The sequence below is a fragment of the Mytilus galloprovincialis genome, chromosome 6, assembly GCF_965363235.1.
Source record: "Mytilus galloprovincialis chromosome 6, xbMytGall1.hap1.1, whole genome shotgun sequence".
Classification (NCBI taxonomy): Eukaryota; Metazoa; Mollusca; class Bivalvia; order Mytilida; family Mytilidae; genus Mytilus; species Mytilus galloprovincialis.
The window spans coordinates 97,279,051-97,302,487 of NC_134843.1; the positions used below are offsets into that span (position 1 = coordinate 97,279,051).

Here is a 23,437-nt window from a genome sequence, read left to right on the forward strand (position 1 = left end):
TCACAGCACTTTTCTTATCCATGATATTACGACCTCTCTGCCATGGGAAATTGATTTTCTTCCATGGGTGTCAGAAGTTTAAATTATCATGCCCTATATAAAACCCCTGAATAAGCTTTCATATTGAAAAATATAAGTTGGAAAAGATATTAGCAAAATTCTTCAATGAAACTTTTATCTTCCCCCAAATTTTCCTGGATGTAATTAATTCTAAATTACTATGATAATTGAGATACTCTGATTAGTTATAATGCCCCCAGTTTTTGATGGGGTTTGTGTTGATTAGTCTTTAGTTTTCTATGTTGTGTACTATTATTTGTTTGTTCGTCTTTCTCTTCTTGTTGGCGCCTGTTAAAACGTTTAAGCCCACTGTATTTATATACACCTGTCCTTAGTTAGGAGCCTGTTGTTCTGTGTTGTTGCTTGTTTGTGTGGTTCATAAGCATTATAGTTTCTAGATTTTGATACAGATTAGACAGTTGTATTTCCTGTTTGAATTGTGCTACACTAGACATTTTGATACAGATTAGACAGTTGTATTTCCTGTTTGAATTGTGCTACACTAGACATTTTGATACAGATTAGACAGTTGTATTTCCTGTTTGAATTGTGCTACACTAGACATTTTGGGGCTAATTATAGCTTCTTGTTCAGTGTGAGCCAAGACTCGTGTTGAAGGTCATACTTTGACCTGTAATTGTTACCTTTTATACATTGTGACTTGGATGGAGAGTTGTTAATTTCTCATATTGGCACTTGCACCACATCGTCTTACTTATATATATTAAACTATATTGCCAGATATCAAATGACATAGAAGTTAACCACCATGTGTCACTATACAGCCTTCAGCAATGATTTAATCCCATACTGCATGGTTATTCTTCATTTAAAAAACTGAGAATATGGGAACACAGATGATGCCCCTACTTGCAAACATCTTTATAAAGGGACACAACTCAAGAACAATAAAAGTGACGCTACCTAAATTGGTACTCGATCTGAGTTTTGTGGTGATAATTATTGTGTATAGGTTTCATGTTTGGTTGGGGATAACTTAAGTTACAGAACGAAAACTAATTTTTTTCTATTTTTCAATTTATAAAGGGGCATAACTCTAGAACTGTTAAGACACCACCAAAATTCAAACTTGATCTGTGTTTAATGGTAATAAGCATTGTGTATAAGTGTCATTACATTTGGTTGAGGCAAACTCAAGTTAGAGAACTGAAACCAATTTTGGGACGTACTTCCAGACGGACAAGGGTAAAACTTAATGCCCCTCCACTAAAGCGGGGGCATAAATTTTATTTTTATATGGAGATTTTCTCTGTTCCAGAGGGTGACATTTCTATACAGGTTTGATTGTATTTCAATACCTCAAAAACTGTCATGGATATCACCACACTTTCTTAGCCATGGTATTTTTCCAACTAAAAAAATGCAGGGTTCCAGACTCAATCTATAATACAATTCTACAAGAAGATCATCAAGGAGCCCTTAAAAGTTCTTTCAACTTGCCAACTGGTCTTGGAGTTATCAACTATGCTTGGTTAACACACATATACTACATACTGTATCAAATTTAATTTGTGTAAAGCTGTCATATGAAAATATCCTGAGAATAAAGTCTTTTACTGTGGAATAACTCTTAACATATATTCCAATTATCACTTTAACATAACTCTATACTGAAGTCCAATTCATACTATCAAATAACACAAATAAAGGCCATTTGTATTTCAAAAATATTTTTATTGTTATCTACTTCAGTGGTAAAAGTAAAATACAGTGGAAAATAAAACAACTAAACCATGTTTACATCATTATCTTGAACAACCTTAAATCAACACTGGGTGGATTCGTTACAATTCCTTTACTCATCTGACTCATCATTTTCTATTCTAAGAATTTGTTACTGAAATGAGCCTTAAAGATTTTATTATTCTATTATATGTGGTACTTCTAAAAAAAAGTATGAATGTTAAGAGTGCAAATAAAAAATTGTACTGGTTCTTAATGTTATCATTGACCTGTATTTCCAGTGTTATCACTTCAATCTTCCATTTCGGTTTAATGAATATTTACCATCAAACCTTAACAGACATCCATATTTTCATCAAGTTTAGTTATCAATTGGCCAGTATAATACAGACAGTCCCACAAAAACTTTTCAATCTAATTTCTTTTATATCATAAATTCAGAAATTATTGCGATGTTGTTATTATTGTGAAAAATGCGACAGGGTTATCATTGCAATAATTGAAATTCGCATTTTGAATTTTTTTATATGAATCAAACAGGATTTTTCTGAATATCGCAAAAATTAAAATCACATTTTAATCTAAAATCTCAATAATAAATGCACACAATAATTTCTGTATTTACAGTATTTGAAACTATTTTCTGTCTACAGACTTATTCTATTCTGATGATAACAATAAGAAAATAGAGATCAATAACAATAATTTCATCTATGTATGATTAGGTTTTGATGGTAAAATTCCACTAAGTATATTATAGACCAATATGATATGTTAAACAATAACCCAACTGACATTTTAACTGTATTATAGCCCCAGTACAAAAACTCTAGTATTACTGAACAAAATCATTTTCCTGTTAGCAAATGTCTTTAAAAAGATCATTCCAGCAGATTATTGACGATTTGGCAAACAAAAATGTAATTTCAATTGATACATCAGCAATATTGAGGTCAGATATCAGAAACAAACTAGCCTATTCTAGCAACAGTAAGAAGGAGGAGTGAAACTGTCATAAAATAATGACATTTTTGGCAATTTCATCGAAGGAAATAGTTTTTGATTGAGCAAAATCAATTCTAATATTCTTTATTGGATTTCAGAGTTGCAATTCTTACATATGTGCACTAAACAGCTCTTTACCTTCTGACAATTTTGCTACATAAAATTAATTCAAAGTAAAATTTAAGCAAAATAACTAATATAATTACAAAATTTTATAAATTCTTATTAATTAAATAGGCTTTAAACTACTGACCATTAATTACTGTAAATAAAAGTTTGAATTGTTTTCTGGTGCAATGGATTTCTATTTTCATCTAACTACTGGCATATCTTTAATAATCTGAGCAGGTTGCTGTGATTTTGTAAAATTCAACAGCATTGAATATCTTAATTCTGTGAGAATAATGTGTACAAGGAAGGGAGACAACTCTTATTAAAACTCAAAGGAAGCAAATTAAAAATACAGCATGGGAGATAACTCTAATCTATTTGGGGTCAAGGTCAGGCAACACTATCAACAAAATCTGACTGACAAAATTAACATTAACATGATTATATAAACAAGGAGACTTCAATCCAACTAAATATACAAAATAAATAAATCAAATCAGAAATAAATAACAAGGCTTAAAAACAAAAGAATTTATACATATTATAGTACTAGCACCAACAGTCCTTAACTCGTTAACCTCACAGATATTGTCAATTTGAACACGTTTTTTTGTATTATCTCTAAGAGAACTATTAGTTAAATCTGTCAATATTTACAGAGAAAATAAAGCTGTTTTACAGCTAACAAAACCCTGGAATTTTAGTACATCATATCTAAATAACAATATATAACATCAAACCGTATCATTTATATAACAATTCAAACTATCCAGTTATTCAATCAGGTCTATACGTAATTCATTCTTTATCTCTCAGCTTCTGTTCATTTTCACTGTTAAATTACAGGTTTGTCTGAATGTTTTTGTTTATTAGAAAGATGACACATCATACAGGTTATAGACATTCAACACAGAAAAGTATAGGACATTTAATACAGAATTTTAAGAAGGCCCTCAAAGTTGAGACTTGCATCATAAACAGAGACAACACAAAATACCAGAGTTTTTACTTGAAGACGACCTTCTATCTGTTAATGTAACAGATGAAAATACTCATATAATGATGTACCCTTCTGTGAAATTAACGTTTAAACAAAATACACAAATAAAAAGAGTTGACAGCATTTTTCACAAAATAGAATGACCATAGTTTTAAACATCAAACATCAAATAAACCTTGGGTTTAAATTCCCAATTATTGCTTGTAATTTTCTCTAAAATATTTTCTTATACATGTATTGCTTAAAAAAAAAATCCTAAACATTCCTACATATTGCATTCTATAATTATTATTATGAAATAGTGCACAAGTAAATTTTTGATTTTGAAAATCTTTGGATTTATTAAATGAAATTCAGGATGAATAATCTCTAAATATCATTATATATTATAAAATCTGAATGATTTGCCACATACAATTTCACAAACAAACGAGAAATAAACAGATACAGAAAATATTACTAAATACTAATTCAGTTGATGGAAAAAGGGGGCATTCTGGAATGATTTTGCAGATCATCAGAAAAATAAAAGTTTTGGAATGAATTATCAGAAGTAATAAGTTTTATTCAAAAAGTGATAAAGTGTTGATAGTTATGTCATAACTTCAAAATAAACAAAAATAATAAGTGCATTATCTTTCCCTTACAGGTAATTGCTGGATTTTCCAAAAAAGTTTTCTAATTGAGTCCTCATTCAAATTATCCTTCTTTAGTAACCTTGTTAATTGTCAATTTTACATCAAATTTAACTTTTTAAATTTCAATATTTAAATTGTTTACAATTGATTACATACTAAAAATGAATTAAAAGAGACCACATTTAAACACTGAAAGCAATCGATTGAATGTAATGAGAAGATTCTTTGGCACAGAATGTCATAAAAAAAATACATGATTATCATGAACAGAACCAGATTTTACATATTGCAAACTTAGTCATGTATGTGACATTTCGCTTCATTGCTTGGATTATCAGCCTTATAACATCTGATGATTTGTCATGAACTATTTGGAGTTTTCAGTAAAATAAATGAGAATGATATGTATAATTCAACTAATCTGCACAAAGACATTTAGCTTCATGCATTCTTTTTTTCTTTTTTACAAAAAATCAAGATAATAAGCTAAGCTAAAAATGATATAAGAAATTCCATTTTCTTATATCATTTTTCATTCCTACTAGGGGAGATAAACCATACAAAACACAGAATAATGGGAAGGAAATATTGTCATGTTATGATTTGAGACAGATTGCACTGACTAAAGGTAAACATTGTATGATTTTGTCATAAACATTTGACATTGTATGATTCATAATAAATATCTAACATTGTATGAAATATGAAATGTCAATTGATAAATAACCAATGCTGATTTGTGTGATGTAAGACTCTGAATAATAAATACTCTAAATTGTATAGCTTGTGTGAAAAAGAATATTTAATATTACATGACTTATTTGATAATATAAAATGCTGAAAATATTCAACACAGTATGACTAATGTGGTACGAAACCCGAAAAAACACACATTCAACAATAAACAACTTGTGTTATATAAAATGCTGATTCAGACCAGCTTGTTTGATTGGCCGATGAATATTACATGTATCCAAATTATGTCGTGTAAATAAAGTGATGGTTGAAACAAAATGGTCTCAATACAAAAACAGAAGTTAATATAAATGTTATAAAAAAATTCATGAAAAATATGAAGTCAAAAATATGTTCCAAAACAATACTGAACTTGGAGATGAATGCCAGCTGTAAAAACTTCTATCTTATGGAAAACATGAAATAATATCAAGAATCAACACCACAGGTTAAATGCAGTATTTGTCATTGTTGGGGTGAAAGAAATTCTTTTTCTCATTTTCAATATTGTCAAAAGGAGGTAAGGCAACAGGTAGATTTTATTTGTATTTAAATGTTGTTGAAAGTATTCCATTCGAAATATTTCCTAAATTTTACTTGAACATGAGTCTATGTTAATACTGACCCCTTATGACAAACACATGATGTTTCACCTGTGTGGCTGCTTAACATTGCACACATCCCTATCTTTCACACTTTACACAGCACAGAAATCATGTTCTTGTTATCAAATTATATTAAAATACTTTTTTTAATCTGGTTATTGAGAAATTATAATTATATGAAATGTTTAAAATGTCATTGATTATTATTTATTAACTGAACATTTTATAATTCACTCATACCAAAAGCTGATGAACATCACAAATCAAAATATCAGATCTATATTCTTAATGCAAATAAAAAACAAATTTAAAGTTTCTGTAAGTCTAAATCTAGTAATTTGTACTCTCAATTTAGAGATTTTGCCTAAACCTTATTCATGTATAATCAATAGTTTTTTCATTCAAGTGCAATTTACTTTTGGGGTGGCTTTTTTTAGGAAACAATTTAACTGCAAAATTCATTGCTATACACACAGATATTTCCTACTAAGGGTCCATGATGAAACTGAGAAACATTAAGAAATTTGACATAACTATAACACAAAGTTTCATATTTTTTCAATATGTGGCAGGTACTCATTTTGTATTCATTTTTCTAAATCCCCTATAAAAAAATCCAAAAGGGAATTAAGGTGGTGACAACAAGCACCTTAATGAGGGAAAGATAACTCTATAATGTCAAATATGCTAATTACTAACATCATATAAAATTTACAGATAATGTAAAAGGTCTTAAATTAAAGCTTAATATGGCGGTAAATTTTGATTTTTTAAATAAAATTTAGCTATAGAAAGTTTTCTCTGGACGTAATTTGAGTAAGAAATATTGTATGGTAGTCAAGGGAAATAACTCATATCAAAAACTATTGGAAACTATCTAAACCATTAGAATATATAATTCTGTTTATGCAAAAACAATTTTGATTGACTTCTCACTGGACTGTAAGTATCTTTATGAGTAAAAATAAAATTCTTAATGAAAAATGTTTAAAAAGTGAAATTTGATTAATATCAGCTGTAATGTTCCTTCTATTACTTAACAATGTTTTTTTTTTTCATTTGACAATGTTTCTTTAAAGCATTAGTTAGCCAAATAGATTTCATTCATGCAGGCTTTAGCACTATAAAGACGACAACACATTAACAAACAGATTATTTATCAACAAATTGTTCATAGATCTGTGACTTGATAATGATGTGAAGCACGTTTTGTCGGTGGACCTTGTTGAATCGGCTGTTGACCATATGGACCAGGACTGCTATACCCATAATTGCCTCCGTTCTGTGTTGGCTTGGCTGGCGGAGGTCCTGGTCGGCCAGGGTATGATTCCAGTGAGGCAGGCATTATAGCAATGCTGTCTCTTTGTTTACCTGATGAATCACTTGTCAGTTTGTTCTGTATATTATGAGTGTATGGATCAAAATAGAACTGTTCCTCTGGAAACATGACGGAAAGCCGTTTTATATGACAGCTATGACACCATAGATGATCCTCGATTGGATAGCAACGTTTGCCTGGCTCATCTGTTAGCTGGAGACCACAATCCTGAAATTATACAAACTTATTGAAATTCTTCTCTTATTTGACAAGGCAAACATGAATATATGAAGGAATTCATCAAATTAATTTTTCAATCCACCCCTATACTCCTTCATACTGACAAGCTGTTGTTCTTGGGGAGTAGTATGGTTTATATGTTTTCATTGCTTCTTTTTTTATATAAAACTTTAAAGTAATTCCATTTAATTTCAGAGTTGTGACATGAAATAAATATTATTATGACCAAAAACAGGGATAAAGACAGACATTTGGATGTCTTTACTAAATGGTGATTTAACACACTGAAACTTTATGATGAGCTATTTTTTTCATGGTAAAAATCAATAACATAAAATCAAGCAATAGCCGCTTGTAAGTGAAAACCAAACCTCAGCCAAACTGTTCAGTCTAATGCAAGAGGAACATTCCAAAAATAGCCAGTGAAATGATTTATTAGTGCTCAAACGTATCACAGTTATTTCACACATAAAACACTTTATGACCCTTCCATCATGCATTCTGTGTGTGCACTACAAACTTCCTTCATCATAATATCATAATAACAAAACTAACAACATTTTTTCCCTTAGTTGCTGATTTTTTACATCTAACTTTAACAAGTGGAACATGTATGGTTAAGTTTTCTATCAGATAACTTTAACAAGAGGAACATGTATGGTTAAGTTTTCTATCAGATAACTTTAACAAGAGGAACATGTATGATTAAGTTTTCTATCAGATTATCCAGTTCTTGTAATACAGTACTTTTTGCAAGGGAAATATTATCCCTGCCTTGTTTATTAGCAAGAAAATATGATTTAGATATTTTTGCAGCAGTTTAAATCTATAAGTCCAAAAACCACTTCTTGAAATATTTTGGGTGTCTCACAAAATGCCAAATACAATGAAACAATTGTTAACTAAACCCTGTGTTGAGTGAAGTCTTGTTAACTAAACCCTGTGTTGAGTGAAGTCTTGTTAACTAAACCCTGTGTTGAGTGAAGTCTTGTTAACTAAACCCTGTGTTGAGTGAAGTCTTGTTAACTAAACCCTGTGTTGAGTGAAGTCTTGCATCATGACTTTACTGTGGACAAAGCTTAGTAATCTAATTATGTACTTTTGTATAATAACATAGTGTTGATATTTTATACAGTATTAGCTGTAATCCTGCTTGATTTATACAAAATCTAAACTCCTCATAGGGTTCAGAATTAACTTGTTTCACTGTATAAGATAAGTCCTGGACTAAAAGTCATTAAGGTATAACACACATAGAATAAACATTTACATTGCTAAAAGCCTTTGATGTTTTTTTTTAACAAAATAATGTTCTTTTCAATATAACAATGATAAACTATGTATCAATCATTAAAGAAATATCACAACCACAACCAGTACAAATGTATTTATAGTAACAAACAAATAACTGCAAACAATTATCTAATCCCTCAAAAACACAGATAAAGTTTTCAAAACGGTTTTTACTTACTTATTTTATTGTCAAACATATTCCTTTAACAACATAGATAAAACATAAATTATTCCTGGTTCTAATCGGCAATGTGTCTGGTTTGTTTGGGGTATACGTCAAAGAGAACACAAACCAACAAGAAATTTAAACAAAATAGAAAAGACTTCAAGAGGTCAACAAATGGTCCTGATCAAAAGACAAATGATAACATAAAAAAACAAGCTCACAATAGAGCATAGAGAGAATGAGTTTCTATCTGACAGTAAACATAGGGATTAACCAAAAACACTACATGCATCTATGTAAAATAAAATACTTCAAAAGAAAAAATGATATGGAATCTAGGACTACAAAAATATACACAATCAGTATAACGGTAGATCTTATCATAAGATCTCGGAAAACTTCATCTACTTTTAAAAATTCAAATATTTATAACATTACTGTAAAAAAGTTTGGAAAACAAAAAAGTATATTCATGCTGTATAGTGACAAATCTTTCTATCTAAACATAATGCAAAACAAAATCCTTTCTTACTGATTGTCTAATGGTACTCTATATCTGTGGAAGCAAATAAACATATTGTACATACGATCCATCAACCATGCATTGAAAATCATTAACAAATCATACTTATATCTTAAAGCCCTAGACAAACGTGGACCCATCACACTTAGGGAAAAATCTTTCAATTTCATTTTATTTAGACTAAAAGTAATCGAATAAAATATGATCTATTTAAAAAAGATATACAATTCTGTAATAAAGAAGACAGATATCTTATATTTACCTAGAATCATGTTCGTTAGTGTCATAAACTTTTTAAAAAATCCACATGTTTTTTTAAAATTTTTTCATAATACATGTATCAATATTTGCCACTTTGAGGATTTAACACCATGTGGTAAATATATATTTTTGTAAATCATGAGACTACTACTGTCTTCTAATGTTGCATTTGCAAAATTGAAATGTCTGTTATATTGATGTTGCCAAATCGTTCAATTGAAAACATCGTTTTACAGGAAAAACCAAACTAAAATGCTGCAACATAAAACCTTGGCTACAACAATCTAAGTTAAATTATCAACACAACAGACTAACAAATGATAGATGATGTATGTGAGCTATTGCTATGATACCCTTAATGTATGTATTTAGTAAACAGGAAGTTGATGAGACAAGATGTGAAATCACATCACACAATAAGCTTGCTCTCATGAAGTTCTGGTTTGTTGTTTCTGAATAAAACAGACTCTTGGTTTGTTGTTCCTCAGGAAATGGTAGGACCATTTCATGATATGGAAAACGGACAGCAGTGACCTAATATACTACCTCCTTCAGATCAATGGAATAAAATGATGTAACTGTTTAAGAAGTATTATATAGCCTTAAAACCACCTAATCTTCAACCTCTAATAATAAACTGTTATCCTCTATACCCCATGACACTAGCCATAAACATGATTGTTAACTCACCTCACAATGGTAGCAGTCAACATGATAATCTTTGTCCATAGATACAACACGAACTGTCTCCTCTGTACCCTACAAATATATAAATTACACCATTTAGAAACTTTTAGTAAATAATATACATCTTTCTATCAGATAACATTTAATTGACAACCGCAGCATTGGTTCAGCAGTTCTTTAAATATCTTTCTATCATGGATTAATTTAGATATCGTTTACATGAAATTGAATTTAAATGATTCATTTCTTTAACTGCTAGATGATATGTTGACTTCAAAGCTATAACTAAACTTTGATCTTCAAGTCTACTTTTCAAAGTTCTATGAAAGAAGGTTCCTAAGGTAGGAAGATTAAGATTTTTGCTGTTTTCTTGAATTGGGGTTAATTACCTATTTCTGATATTACCAAACAATTTTACAACCTCATATAAACATAATTTATCAAAGCCATTTGAAGGTCAACATGAATCTTTTAGTTGGTTATATAAATGCTTGTATGACTCACCTCCACCGGTGTTATCGCTTGTCCACAAGCCGCACATTTTGGTGCATATGTCCTGAAAAAAAAAAATAATTAGGAAAATGTATTATTTTTTCCTATTAAAGTGCAAAACTGGAAAATCAAGCAATACAGATTCATGTTGGTTATATATATAAGCACATAATTTGTTTATATTATGGGAAAGTTACAGGATGTATGTGAAAATATTGTTGTCAGATATTGTTCTTTTTTATCTCGACCATGCTGTTGACCCTGTGTTTTGAAATGCTGAAGACACCGAATATATATGACTATTGACATTCAATGTGTTTTATTGATTGTAATTTCTTTGGTGATTCATGAGTGTCTCCTCTATACCCCTCCCCTTTACAATGAGTTATGTTATTCATATTGGTATAAATCTTCGATGATTATGATGATGTGTACCTGAGCTGCATCTTTAGACTGTACATTTAACCGTTTAATGATAATCTTTTTCAATATCGGTCAGATCATATCAAACTGTATAATATACCATAGTTGTTGCTTATATTGTGTATGATTTTAATCATAATTGTTGACTAAAAATGCCCTCTGTGGGACCTTGAATGGAACAATAAATATTTGAATAAATTGAATTACATCCCAATGTATAAGAAATTTACCTGTGATAATCTTCGATACAATAGATTTTGTTGTCTACATCTATTGTAAATGGAACTCCATCGAGACAGTCGTTACATACACAACACCTAAAACAGCCGGGATGATATGATTTACCCATAGCCTGTAATATCTGAAATACAACAAAATCAAAATCATATAATGAGAAGTATGTTGGTTTCGTTTCTATTATCCACGTATACAAAATAGCATGTGTATGCCAGCAGACACAATTAGCCAGATATTGAAATTTTAACATTGAATTTGGCATGTTTTAGTATTCTGTCTTAGTAATATATATTCAGTACAAGAGACATCTCCAAATAATGTCAGCAGAAATGTTTTGGTAGTCTATATATATGCATCTGCCTTTAATATTGTGTTAGCCTATAGCTACATAGATGTTTAATAAGGGAATCACTAATTTTTTGTTTTCAAACATCACTGATTTAGCAATACAAAGGATTGCATCACACACATAGATTGCACGCCATGAAAAATAATAATTTACGTATATGCTGGGACTAGCTTTTTTAAACTCCCAGACACAATAAATTTGAATTACCAATAAATCTTTTTAGTGAACAAATTTGTAAAATGATTCTCACTCTAATAAATTTAATTGCATTGCTGGATTCATTTCTTTCATTGATGTTCATAAAAGAATCACATTATCATGATTATTCTAATTTAAACTAAATATATTTACATTTGACACATAAATATTTATTTGTTTCTTTAATTTGATAAGCAGACAACAATCTTATGGTCTATTAAACTGAAGTGTTATTTATTTCCCACACAACTTTCATGACTACATGTGCACACTTTATGACATTCTTAAAACAATGCATAGGAATTTATAAACAAAAGACGAGTTAAGCTTGATTTCACTTGCAATTTCCTGGTTTTGTTGTTAAAATGTAATTATTTGAATTGAATGATTCTTTTCTGTAATTCATGGTCTTAGGGTGGTAAATTTAAAGTGTTCATACAAAGTGTAATTCTTTTAAATGATTTTATATCCCAATAAAGTTACAAAGAGAATGATAAAATTGTTACAAACATTTAAGTACATACCATTTCTTACAAACATTTAAGTACATACCATTTCTTACAAACATTTAAGTACATACCATTTCTTACAAACATTTAAGTACATACCATTTCTTACAAACATTTAAGTACATACCATTTCTTACAAACATTTAAGTACATACCATTTCTTACAAACATTTAAGTACATACCATTTCTTACAAACATTTAAGTACATACCATTTCTTACAAACATTTAAGTACATACCATTTCCATTATGAGATGACCACAAACACAACATTTTTCTGCCGTTTGTTGAAAACCAGAATACTAAAATCAAGATAATCATTATAAGTCTAAGAGTTAAAAAGTTAAAAGAATATTTTTACTTAATCTTATTTTCAATATTTGTCCATCAATATCTTATAATGCATTAACTTCTAAGGACAGTGAGTGTCTACATTTTGCCTCTCATATTATGTAGTTCTCTCTAAAATTCCCTTATTTTCATGAATACCTTTATATACTAGTCTATTGAGGATTTCATGGATATGCTGAAGTCTGCATACATGTAAATTCATTTAGAAAATTTATACCTCTTTGACAATTCAAATTTTTGGTTTACTGTTACCTATATATATGCAATCTATTACAACAAATAAAATTGAATCCACAGTATTTACAAAAGATTGACAGTTCCATGAATATGAAGTATTGCATTTTGATGATACTAACAATACAGGTATACAAAAATATCTATGATAAATTGTATAACTTACTAAATAGTCTTCTTCACAATACACCCTTCCGTGAACATTATAGAAAGCTTTCCCTCGTAACGTTCGACCTAAAAAAAATATTTTACTCAAAAAGTTAGTTACATATCATTATGCAAAATAGTTATTGAAACAAACAGCTATATCTCTAAAATTTAAGATTGACCCCATGATAATTTCAACATATTCTAAAATTTTAAAGGATAATTAGTTGTAAGATTCTTAATGTGCAAAATTCCACAATCCAAAAAGTCAAAAAATATGCTGAAAATGTGGATACCATATAAGTTACTATCCAGACATTGTTTATTGTTTCCTATAAATATGGAACTTTTGTAATCTAGTGGTAATTGAGACATAAGATTTAGTAATGAGTATGCTATAAATGTGAGTCAATTCTGTTTGCATGAATATCATATGGTAGCTAATGCCTATAGCTATGTTATAAAAAACTAAGTCCTCCTAGCATGTCTGGTGTCTATAATTAAAACATGTTACACTAGATTTCACCAACCAACAGAATGTTTAATTTAACAATTCATTGAATGAGAATTTTTATTTTTCCCAATTGTTTTGTATAAAAATATTTGATATGACATAAAATACCAAAAGTGGTTTATGTTTATACAATTAATACATGAATGATTTGACAGTTCACAACTGAATTATCTCAAATCAGGATTAAAATGTTATGATAATAACACAGACTGAATCTAATTTCAGGTGAATTGAATTGGTTGCCTAGTTTTCTGTTACAAAGTAGTCTCAAGATAGGGACAGGTTTGAAAGACTAACGTGTCGATAATCTTTTCAATTTTGTTCTTATTTTAGACCTTTTAAGGCATTTCAACATTATTTTTCAAATTTGATTATAAAAATTCACTGTGCGTCACTTCTTAAGCATGCGAATAACCTAAGGTCATCGAAAATATAAACAGTGTTTACAATGTTCTTATTTCCCACCTCCTAGGTGTATATATAATATAAACATCACAAACAACATGTGGTAAGGTGCATTTACTGGCAGCAGCACTCTTAACTAGAAAATCTATTGTATATATGAACTTACCACATGAACAACAGACAAAACATTTGGTATGGTACAGGTTGTTCATGGCCTGACACGCATCACTAGCTCCTGTAACCCTCTCACCACATTTAAAGCATTGACCTACAGAATCAAATAATACAATTAATATAACTTCTCCTAACATTGAAACAGGATGCTACTACATTGTAGGAGAATTTCATTATAAAGGTGCTACAGTACCATTTTACTGGAAATTAATTACTGATTGTATGGCCAACTAAAATTAATTAGTAGATTTTCATCCAAATTTTTGAAAAAAATGGGGCGGGTGGGAGGATTTTATTTTTTAAATTTTATTTCATATGAAACCTTCTGGTCACGGTTTATTCATATATGCAAGTGTAATAATAAGCTTATATCATGTAAATACATCCATAAGGTGTCTTGTATAAGACAGTAACAATCAAAACCAAGGAGTAACCAAAGACTCATAAAACCAAAAGACATTTACATCAACAGTTACAAATAATAAGTAGGAAACAACACGAACTCCACTAAAAACCAGGAGTGAAATCAGGTGCTCCGGAAGGGTAAGCATTTCCTGCACCGTATACGGCTCCCGTCATGTTATTTCTTTGTTCAGTTCGGTAATGATGGAAGGTTATTATGACTGAGGAAGAATATCACTGAGATATGATTTCTGACACACTTTTGTCATAATGGCCAATCAGCTCATGATGGCGACCATAAAATTGCTTGAGTGATGACTTTAATTTGATTGATTCATAGCCCTGTCTTATCAACTTTTGAGAAAGCAGTATTCCTCGTTCAACAAATCAACGTACTTTGAGCTAGCTCTAGAGTAACGTATCAATTGAGACACATATACTCCATATGCTGGTGCCGCTTTTTCAAATTCGTAAATATATATCTCTGATTGGCAATCACTGTTATTCATGTAATTGCCGCTTTAGATACCTATTTTATAGTAAACAGCAGAAATGAGGAGAAATGCTCTCTTCAGTTGGACTACCTCCATCAAATGTATTTTGCTTTCTAAGCAATGTTTTGTTGTCCTAATAAAACGAAGCAAATGCATTGGTATGCAACACGAGTACGATAAGTACAGAATAAAATGAAAACTTAAACAGTGTTGAAATAATAGGGTTGGTCCTTAGTATGCAAGATGCAAATATAATTACAATGTAAAACATAAAGTTGTTTAATGACTCTATCGTGGGTATTGTGACAGAGGATGTTTGCTGTTTTTCTACAAAAAACGAAAGGCATGGCTAAATCTAAATCTAAGAGCTTGCTATAAATTAATAAATAAAAAATGCGTATGTTTGTCGATTTTCTGAACTCAATATACCGTCACCAATCTAAAAAGTTCATGCTTGTGTCAATTTCTTTATTCCAGTCAAATGTGTTCCACGATTCTTACGCTTTTGGGTTTCATTCACAGTTCAAATTTCTTGACACAAAGTCATTGTATAAATAAAATAAATCCAAGGTGTTTTATTCACAAACATTTGTGTCATTTGTGACATACGGCGATTTGCGTTTTTGGACACAGCATATTACTCGTAACCCGAATATTTCATGCCCTTCTCGTAATCAATCTCTATTCTCGGTAAATGATGTTGTCATCATAGATCAGAATATATCGACTTAATGATTTTAGTAAGAATACTCTGAGAAATACGAAAACCGTATTTTAAAACAGGAAGTTTTACATGAAGCGAAATTATCGACGGTTACCGGTAACGGAAATGAACAAAATCCGGAAATCATAATTTTTTCAAAAATAAAAAAAATCGGGGTGGGAAGATTTCAGAGGGGCGGGCGGGGATGAAAATCTATCAATTAATTTTAATTGGCCTATTATGATCAAACTTAACATTTGATAAATGTAGACATGATTATAGAGTGCAGTGTTCTCCCCAGGGCCTTAAAGAAACGTGGTACCCTGGTGCTATATTTTCTACCATGATGCAATCTTGGATGATTTGATAATAGAATGTATAGGGGCAATGGTGCTTATCTTTTGAAAAACCAGTGCTATGTTAATTTCCATGGTGCTATTTGGAAGTTCTGCGGAGAACACTGTGAATGATCTGACAAACATACGTTTTCTATTGGAAGAACTATGATGGGATGTGTCTGCAGTCTGCACCGTTAGCCACTAGTCCGATGCCCAAGACTTGTAAAGATTGATTCGATCTAGTAAAAATTTTCAAAATTTTATATAGTCATATAGGGACAAGTTTTGATATTTAGTGTCCGGACTAGAAGATGAAAAAGTTTTTGGCGCAGACTGTACAGTCTGAGAAATGTGTGATTATTTCCTGTGTTTGTTTTTTGTTTTTAATTTTCTGTTCCATTGATAACATATCGACTTTACTTTTATTGAGATTCTGAGTTACTTAAAGCAAATGTTTGTGACACTATATATAAAAGTATGAATATCTTTAGAATTAACATACAGAATAACAATATTCTTTAATTTAGTTTTATTTATAGACATCCTTCTCTATGAACATGACGAAACAGTCAACTGTTGACATAGATCATGAGATCTTAATTGATACATATATACTATTTATAGCACAGATTCACAATAAAGATGTTATAACAAGTTCTCATAAACATATCATTTGATTTTGATATGAAAATAAGTACAAATACACAAGCAACTTTTTTTCTTTAGTAGTACTATGTATATAGAAAGGTTATAATACAATGTGTGTCGGTCTTGGCTTTGATTTACATAATATATGTTAGTTTTTCTCTACATACATGTTCATTTTGATATCAAATACAACAGATATTATATTACAGAAAGTAAGACTTTCTCTCTGTATCTGGTATATGAATCTCTGTGTATTCAACATTGTCATGGACAGTTTGCAGGATGCTATTTTTTTTTTTTTTTTTTTTTTAAATCCCTTTTTCTGTCAGAAATACAAGCCAATATCATTATAAACTAAATATCTAAACTAATTTGGACTTATACATGTATTGTATATGAATGATCATCCAGAACTCCAGATAAGCTGCGTATTTGCGTGATCACGCAATAAAACTTATTCAAATTTTGTTATCGGCTTTTAGTCGCTATCGTGTGGGTTATTTACACTTATCTATTACAAAGTCGTCGCGTAAATCTATTTTTATAATATTAAAAAATCGGAAATGTCCTTTCATTCTAAAAATAGATTGTTGAAAGGGTCCCTGTTGAAATGTATTTGCTTGAAGGTGCGGTACATGTGGTGAGAAAATCAATTCGATCTTCTCTGTCTTTATCCAATTAGCGTTAGCCATGTCGTCATAGTTCTTTTCGTACTTCTCGGGACTTAACATAACACTTAGCAATGAATTAAAACAAAAGTAAATTTCCGGTAAAATTATTGAATAGAAGCATGTTTTAGTTTCGTTTTGAGAGGATTATGATGATAACAAGACTCAGCTAGTGTTGTCAGGAAGCGTCCCTTGAACGCACGGGGTTGTGCAATGGCGTGTTTGCGTGCCTTAACGATAACAGAGTTAGAACTCGTCAAAACTAAATCAGTTGGAACATGAAAGGCCAAATCACTTATATGAAGTCAGCATAGGAATCCAAAATTTCTAATAACAATGAATAAGGGACAAGTAAATACCAATTTATGTAAATAAAATTAGACAAATACATTGTTTATTTTTAGTTCAAGAGCATGAAGAGTATATATATATATATGGACGATAGTATATATTTCATTTTAGTTGATGAGTGAACACACATTCAATATCGTGTTAATGGAAAAACCCAATACATTAAGGAGCTTGGTGGTGAAAAACCCAATTTGATATTTGCTTGAGTGGTGACTTGGAATTAACAATGCAATTGAAAAACTATTTCACCTAATTAAATAAAAAATGGAGGGGTAAAAACCCCAATTTGTGAATTCTTATCTGGAGCTCTGATCATCATTCAATTAACATCATGTACAGAATGAAATTTTGTACATAATTTCAAATTTCTGATTAATCATTTTTCATGGTTGCCAGTCACATATATTCAGAAACTAAAAATTGAAATCCAAAAATGTTACACCATTGTACAAAATGTTCACTAGTCAAGGCATATTATTTTTTTTTTTTTTTTATTAAATTTCAATTTAAGAGTTAAAGGCCTAGGTCTCTTTAGGATCTAATAAAAACTTTACAAACACTTAAATTCATCTTTTTTACAATCTACCAATCTTAAGTTCAAGCTAACCTACAATTATTTTAGGAGGGGTGCTGACACATATAATTGAAAAATCTCAAAGTAACGCTTGGCTGAGCATAAAATTGTTAATAACCATTATTGTAGTAGTCACCAAACTTTTTACCTTTCGAACCTTATGAACTAATATTTAGTCACATCCTTGGTGTAATCGTAATGTTTACAGTTAGTCAGAAAACCTCAGATAAATGTGACGAAACAGGTATGCCCAAATATGTCAGGTATAATGACACAAAGCACATGTAACGATATATCAACAGTTAAATGGTAATCACAAATGAATTATAATACATGTAAAATGTTCCGCTATCGTTCGATCAGTTTTAAAAAATTTAAAACACTAAATAAAATTTAAAGGAAATTCCTTTCCTCTTAATCACTTATATATATTTAATTTAAATCCCCAGGTTAGAATTGTAAGCAAGACACCTTTTTAAAAAAATGTCAAGTTTGTCGTTTCTTCCTGCAAGCATGTAATTTATCACACTTAAATAAAGTTTAACATGTTTACTCTTTCTATTTAAAGTAAAAGTTTTCACTGTAAGAATTTACAGTCCAGTCCCTCTATTAAATCTCACCTATCTGTTTAATTGTAGAAATTATACAATTGTCTGGCTATAATTACTAAGGAACAATGCTTATTTTGTTTTAAGATCTAATAATTTCATTAACTTTATTCAAAATATTCAGTACATATGATTTCAGTTACAAAAAAAATAGCTGTAGGCTTTTGTCTCTTTGATCATGTTTTCATCAATATCAATATAAACATGGTCAATAAGTTTGATATCATGTTTATGTACTACAGTATATATGTATATGTTCACCTTTTTTGCAGGTATTGGTACATGATTACAGTACACCCCAAGTGTCTGTCCATTTTGTTAAACATGTTTTTATAATTTACAATAATGATAGGTGTTGTTCATTTGTTTCATCATGTTTATATGCTTCCCACAATATTCATACATGTAAATCAAACAGCATATATACAAGTAACATATACAAAAGATAAACAGCCGATGTATCATCGACTTGTTTTACACATACATTGTATTCAGCTTTTTTCTTAATTTTTTATTATTCCAATACCATTTCATTTAAAGGATAAAAACGATAAAGATACTTGTAATTTGAAAAGGATGCAACTGCATATATTTGATACATGTATACAGATACATTTTGTATCCAGTTGAAAAATTAAAAGTACTGACCCAAATCGCAATTAACATTTTACCATTATTACCATGGTCAAGAAAGTATATTTAATTCTTGCCATGGTGAAAATGAAATTTATATAATTGACCTACATGTATCAAAGAAGGGAGCCATTCCAGTGCCAAATCTGTCTAAACCTTCATATAAAAAAACATCCCCTGTGGTAAACAGCAGATTCACCAGTTACTTAATGCAATTCATAATTTCATGTACCTCTAACATACATGTCTGGCATACAATGCACATACATGTACATGTATAGGCATTGAATGCAACTTTTAAAACATATATGTACATGTAGATCAGGTACATTGTACATGCAAAATTTTATGAAAATCTTTTGATTATAATCCTGAGTAATTCAACGATGTGGACCATCATATCAAGTTCAATGGAAATCATATTAATGATTCTATAATTATAACTACCATAAATTGAGAATAGAAATGTGGAATGACTACAGGCTACAATTGGGTATAAATTAAATTTTATCGTAAAACATATTTCATATTGGAGTTTTGGATTTCGGTCAAAACTGTCATGACTGTACATCTTGATGAATATGATGAACACTAAAAATGGATTTAGTAACAATTTAACAGTATGTATTCCAAAAAAATAACTGGAAAAAATTAAAGAAAACAGAATCTTTTAGAGTCAATCTTTAAGTAAATACATGCATACATAAAACTTTTCCACATTCAGCATTGTTCAGTAATGAGGACAAACTGATTTATTTTCTTTTTGACAAACTACTTGTACATCAAATTTATATTTAAACAAGTGGTACAAGCAAGTCTGAAAAAGAATGTGTCCAAAGTACACGGATGCCCCATCCGCACTATCATTTTCTATGTTCAGTGGACCATGAAAATGGGGTAAAATCTTTAATTTGGCATTAAATTTAGAAAGATCATACCATAAGGAACATGTGTACTAAGTTTCAAGTTGATTGGACTTCAACTTCATCAAAAACTACCTCGACCAAAAACTTTAACCTGAAGTGGGACAAACGGACGGACAGACATAAAAAACACCTTTATTTGGTATGTTGATGGTATTGACAAACAAAAAATGGCTTATAAATTACATGTACATATATAAGCAATTACCGACTGATTTTGACAATTTGTTCATTAGTTACATGTATGTGCTGTGTCATCACTGTTCCAGGTTCATAGGAAGGCTTAGCATTGCTTACTGTGTTTAGTGCTCAAAATCATGTACAAGTTTAATGTCACCACTTTCTTTTGTGCCTGCCCTAAGTCTGCATATAAAGTTGAATGCAGTTGATTTTTTTTTGTTGCACTTTCAACCACAACAAGCTAGAGGTGGCAAGGAAAACAACTCAACTTCAAATTACATCAATTGAAAACTAACTATCTTTGCATACACAAAGCAATGAAAACTCACCAAAATATTCACCCTGTGGTGTCTTTTCAAATTCATCCTCTAACTGTTGAGTTAATGCTGCTATTTTTTTCTCTGCTTCTGTGGGACCTTTTGAAGGTGGTGTTACACTGTAAGGTAATTGAGCTTGAGGACGAACTGCTGCTGACGGTGGTGTACGCCCAATGTGACCAGACGACTGTGACACCACCCCCGGAGCAAACATTCTCTGTTGGGAAGTAGGTTGTGATGTCTGTGTATAACGTGGATTTCTTGGTGGTATAACTGGCACAGGTTCAGTTTTATGAGGACCATGATATGGAGGAGGTGGATTTTTAGGTACTGGTGATTCTAAAGAATTCTTACGAGACGTTGTTATTCTCATATTGTCCTGCAACTGTTGAGTTAATGTTGCCAAAGTTTGTTCAGCATCCAAATGATTTTGATGAATACCATTCTGATGAATTGGAACTCGTGCAGGTATTGCAGGTGGAGGTGTGAACGTTTGGGACTGTCCTATATGGGACTCGTTTTGTATTCCAGTAAGATTAGAAACACTATTATGTGGAGATGACGAATGTTGTCTATGTTGATAAATTATTTCATTATTATTATTTGTCATATGAACACCAGGCACATGATGTTGAATATGTGGAGGAGCATGTTCATTAAATCTACTTTCATTCATTAAAGACATATTCCGATGTGCAACATTTTGTGGAACACCTTGATAAAAAGTATGTCCATATGAATTAGGTACTCCATGATCCTGTGACAACACAACACTCGTTCGTGGACTAGGAAATTTGTCATACATCACACCAGACATTCCCGCTAAACTTGTTCTTGGGCTTGAATGTTTACTTTCCAATGAGGCACCACTAATGCTCGAACGTGGGCTCGCTAAACTTGATCTAGGACTTCCAAATTTCTGTTGATCATATGGTGGTGGAGGGTGTGAGTTAATCATACTAGTCCTCGGACTGGAATTCTTTGAGTCTCCACCACTGCTGTAATTCAATGTGGAATTATAATGATCCGTACCCTGCTTCACAACCTTGTAATTCAAATTGTGTTGAGAATTTGCCATTACATGTGGGTTGTTAGTGACTGTCATATTTTGAGAGAAGTGTTGATTCAACATATATTCATGACTAGGTGCTGGATATGCTTGACGAGAAATGTAAATACTTCTATTCATTTCATTAATATTTCCAGGATTCATTTGATGTCCTTGTTCAACTTGACCCTCAATCTGACCCCCAGGTTTTGGTGGCAATTTGTTTTGTTGTGTTAAGCTTTCAAATTTATGATATCTATCTGAATTTGATAACAGATTTGCTGGTGAAGACTTATGACTCTGCATCATTCTGATTCGTGCAGTCTCCTGCTCTAATGACTGTAGATTGGCCATTATCATTAATGTATTGTTTTGATACGGTCCACACACAGGAATGTGTTTCTCACGCTGATATTTACCCAAAAATAATTCAAAATGATCAATTCTTCAATATTTTACCATTGTTTATATCCTAATTATTCAAATAAAATCCATCTTGTTCCACACTTTACTGTCAATCTCGTAAAATTCCATTAATTAATTTTACACACATTCCTTAGATAGCGAATACACATAACTTTGTGTTTTCTTTGTAACAATGGCGGTATTGCGGAGTGATATGTTAAACCAACACGTTTGTTACTTTCTAGACATATTTGGTTATCTTTATTATACGCATTGAGCATTAACATATCAAACTCAGCTTAATTTATCAATGTGCGAGTCCAGTATCTTTTAAATTAATCACAATCTCACACATTCCATTGGAACTTGTTGTGGTCTTAACGCGGAAGTTCCTGCGATTTACAGTTATGTTTTTTAATGTAGAGGTGTCCTCTTTAAGGTCCGCGCTACAAAATAGGGATTTACAGGAATAATTGCGAATACTTAGCTACAGCAGAGTATAATGTCTTTGTCTATTGCAAATATTTTTTTTATCAATTTCAGATTCTTTCTTAATTAATAAATTTTATATAATGTTGTGCCGGGTTATAACTTTACTTGAAAGAGTTGCACACAGATCTAGAAAACTGTACAAAAAGAATGAGTCGATTGTTCATTCTTTAATGGTAATTTTTCTTTTTCAGTGTGATGTTGTCTTTTGTTTTTGCCTCTTTTTTTACATTTTGATTATTATAAGTTACATTTGACATAATATGTCATATTACAA

The 23,437-nt window shown here is 30.7% G+C and overlaps 1 protein-coding gene across 3 annotated transcripts; it reads right to left on the reverse strand.

Annotated features, from left to right (window-relative positions):
* Nucleotides 1-1,734: 1,734 nt before the first annotated feature.
* LOC143080871 (uncharacterized) lies at nt 1,735-22,893 on the reverse strand. 3 transcript variants are annotated; one of them, XM_076256976.1, is made up of 9 exons: nt 21,231-22,893; nt 14,372-14,473; nt 13,306-13,373; nt 12,794-12,856; nt 11,492-11,622; nt 10,851-10,902; nt 10,350-10,418; nt 8,888-8,910; nt 7,268-7,404 (listed from the first exon to the last, which is right to left on the reverse strand). In XM_076256976.1, the coding sequence occupies exons 1-8, from the start codon at nt 22,624-22,626 to the stop codon at nt 8,899-8,901; spliced, it is 1,893 nt and encodes a 630-aa protein (XP_076113091.1). In that variant the 5' UTR covers nt 22,627-22,893; the 3' UTR covers nt 7,268-7,404; nt 8,888-8,898. The 3 variants fall into 3 exon arrangements, with proteins under 3 accessions (XP_076113089.1, XP_076113091.1, XP_076113092.1); XM_076256977.1 differs by lacking the exon at nt 8,888-8,910 and adding an exon at nt 9,408-9,431 and having other exon boundaries at nt 7,271-7,404; XM_076256974.1 differs by lacking the exon at nt 8,888-8,910 and having other exon boundaries at nt 1,735-7,404; nt 21,231-22,889.
* Between the last annotated feature and the right edge of the window lie 544 nt (nt 22,894-23,437).

Excerpts from the sequence above, each read along its gene's own strand:
- LOC143080871 (XM_076256974.1), bottom strand. The coding sequence starts at position 22,626 with ATGATAATGGCCAATCTACAGTCATTAGAGCAGGAGACTGCACGAATC. Across the intron at positions 12,857-13,305 it reads ATTGTGAAGAAGACTATTTA|TATTCTGGTTTTCAACAAAC; the intron begins GTAAGTTATACA and ends TCTTGATTTTAG. Across the intron at positions 11,623-12,793 it reads GTCATCTCATAATGGAAATG|ATATTACAGGCTATGGGTAA; the intron begins GTATGTACTTAA and ends GTTGTATTTCAG.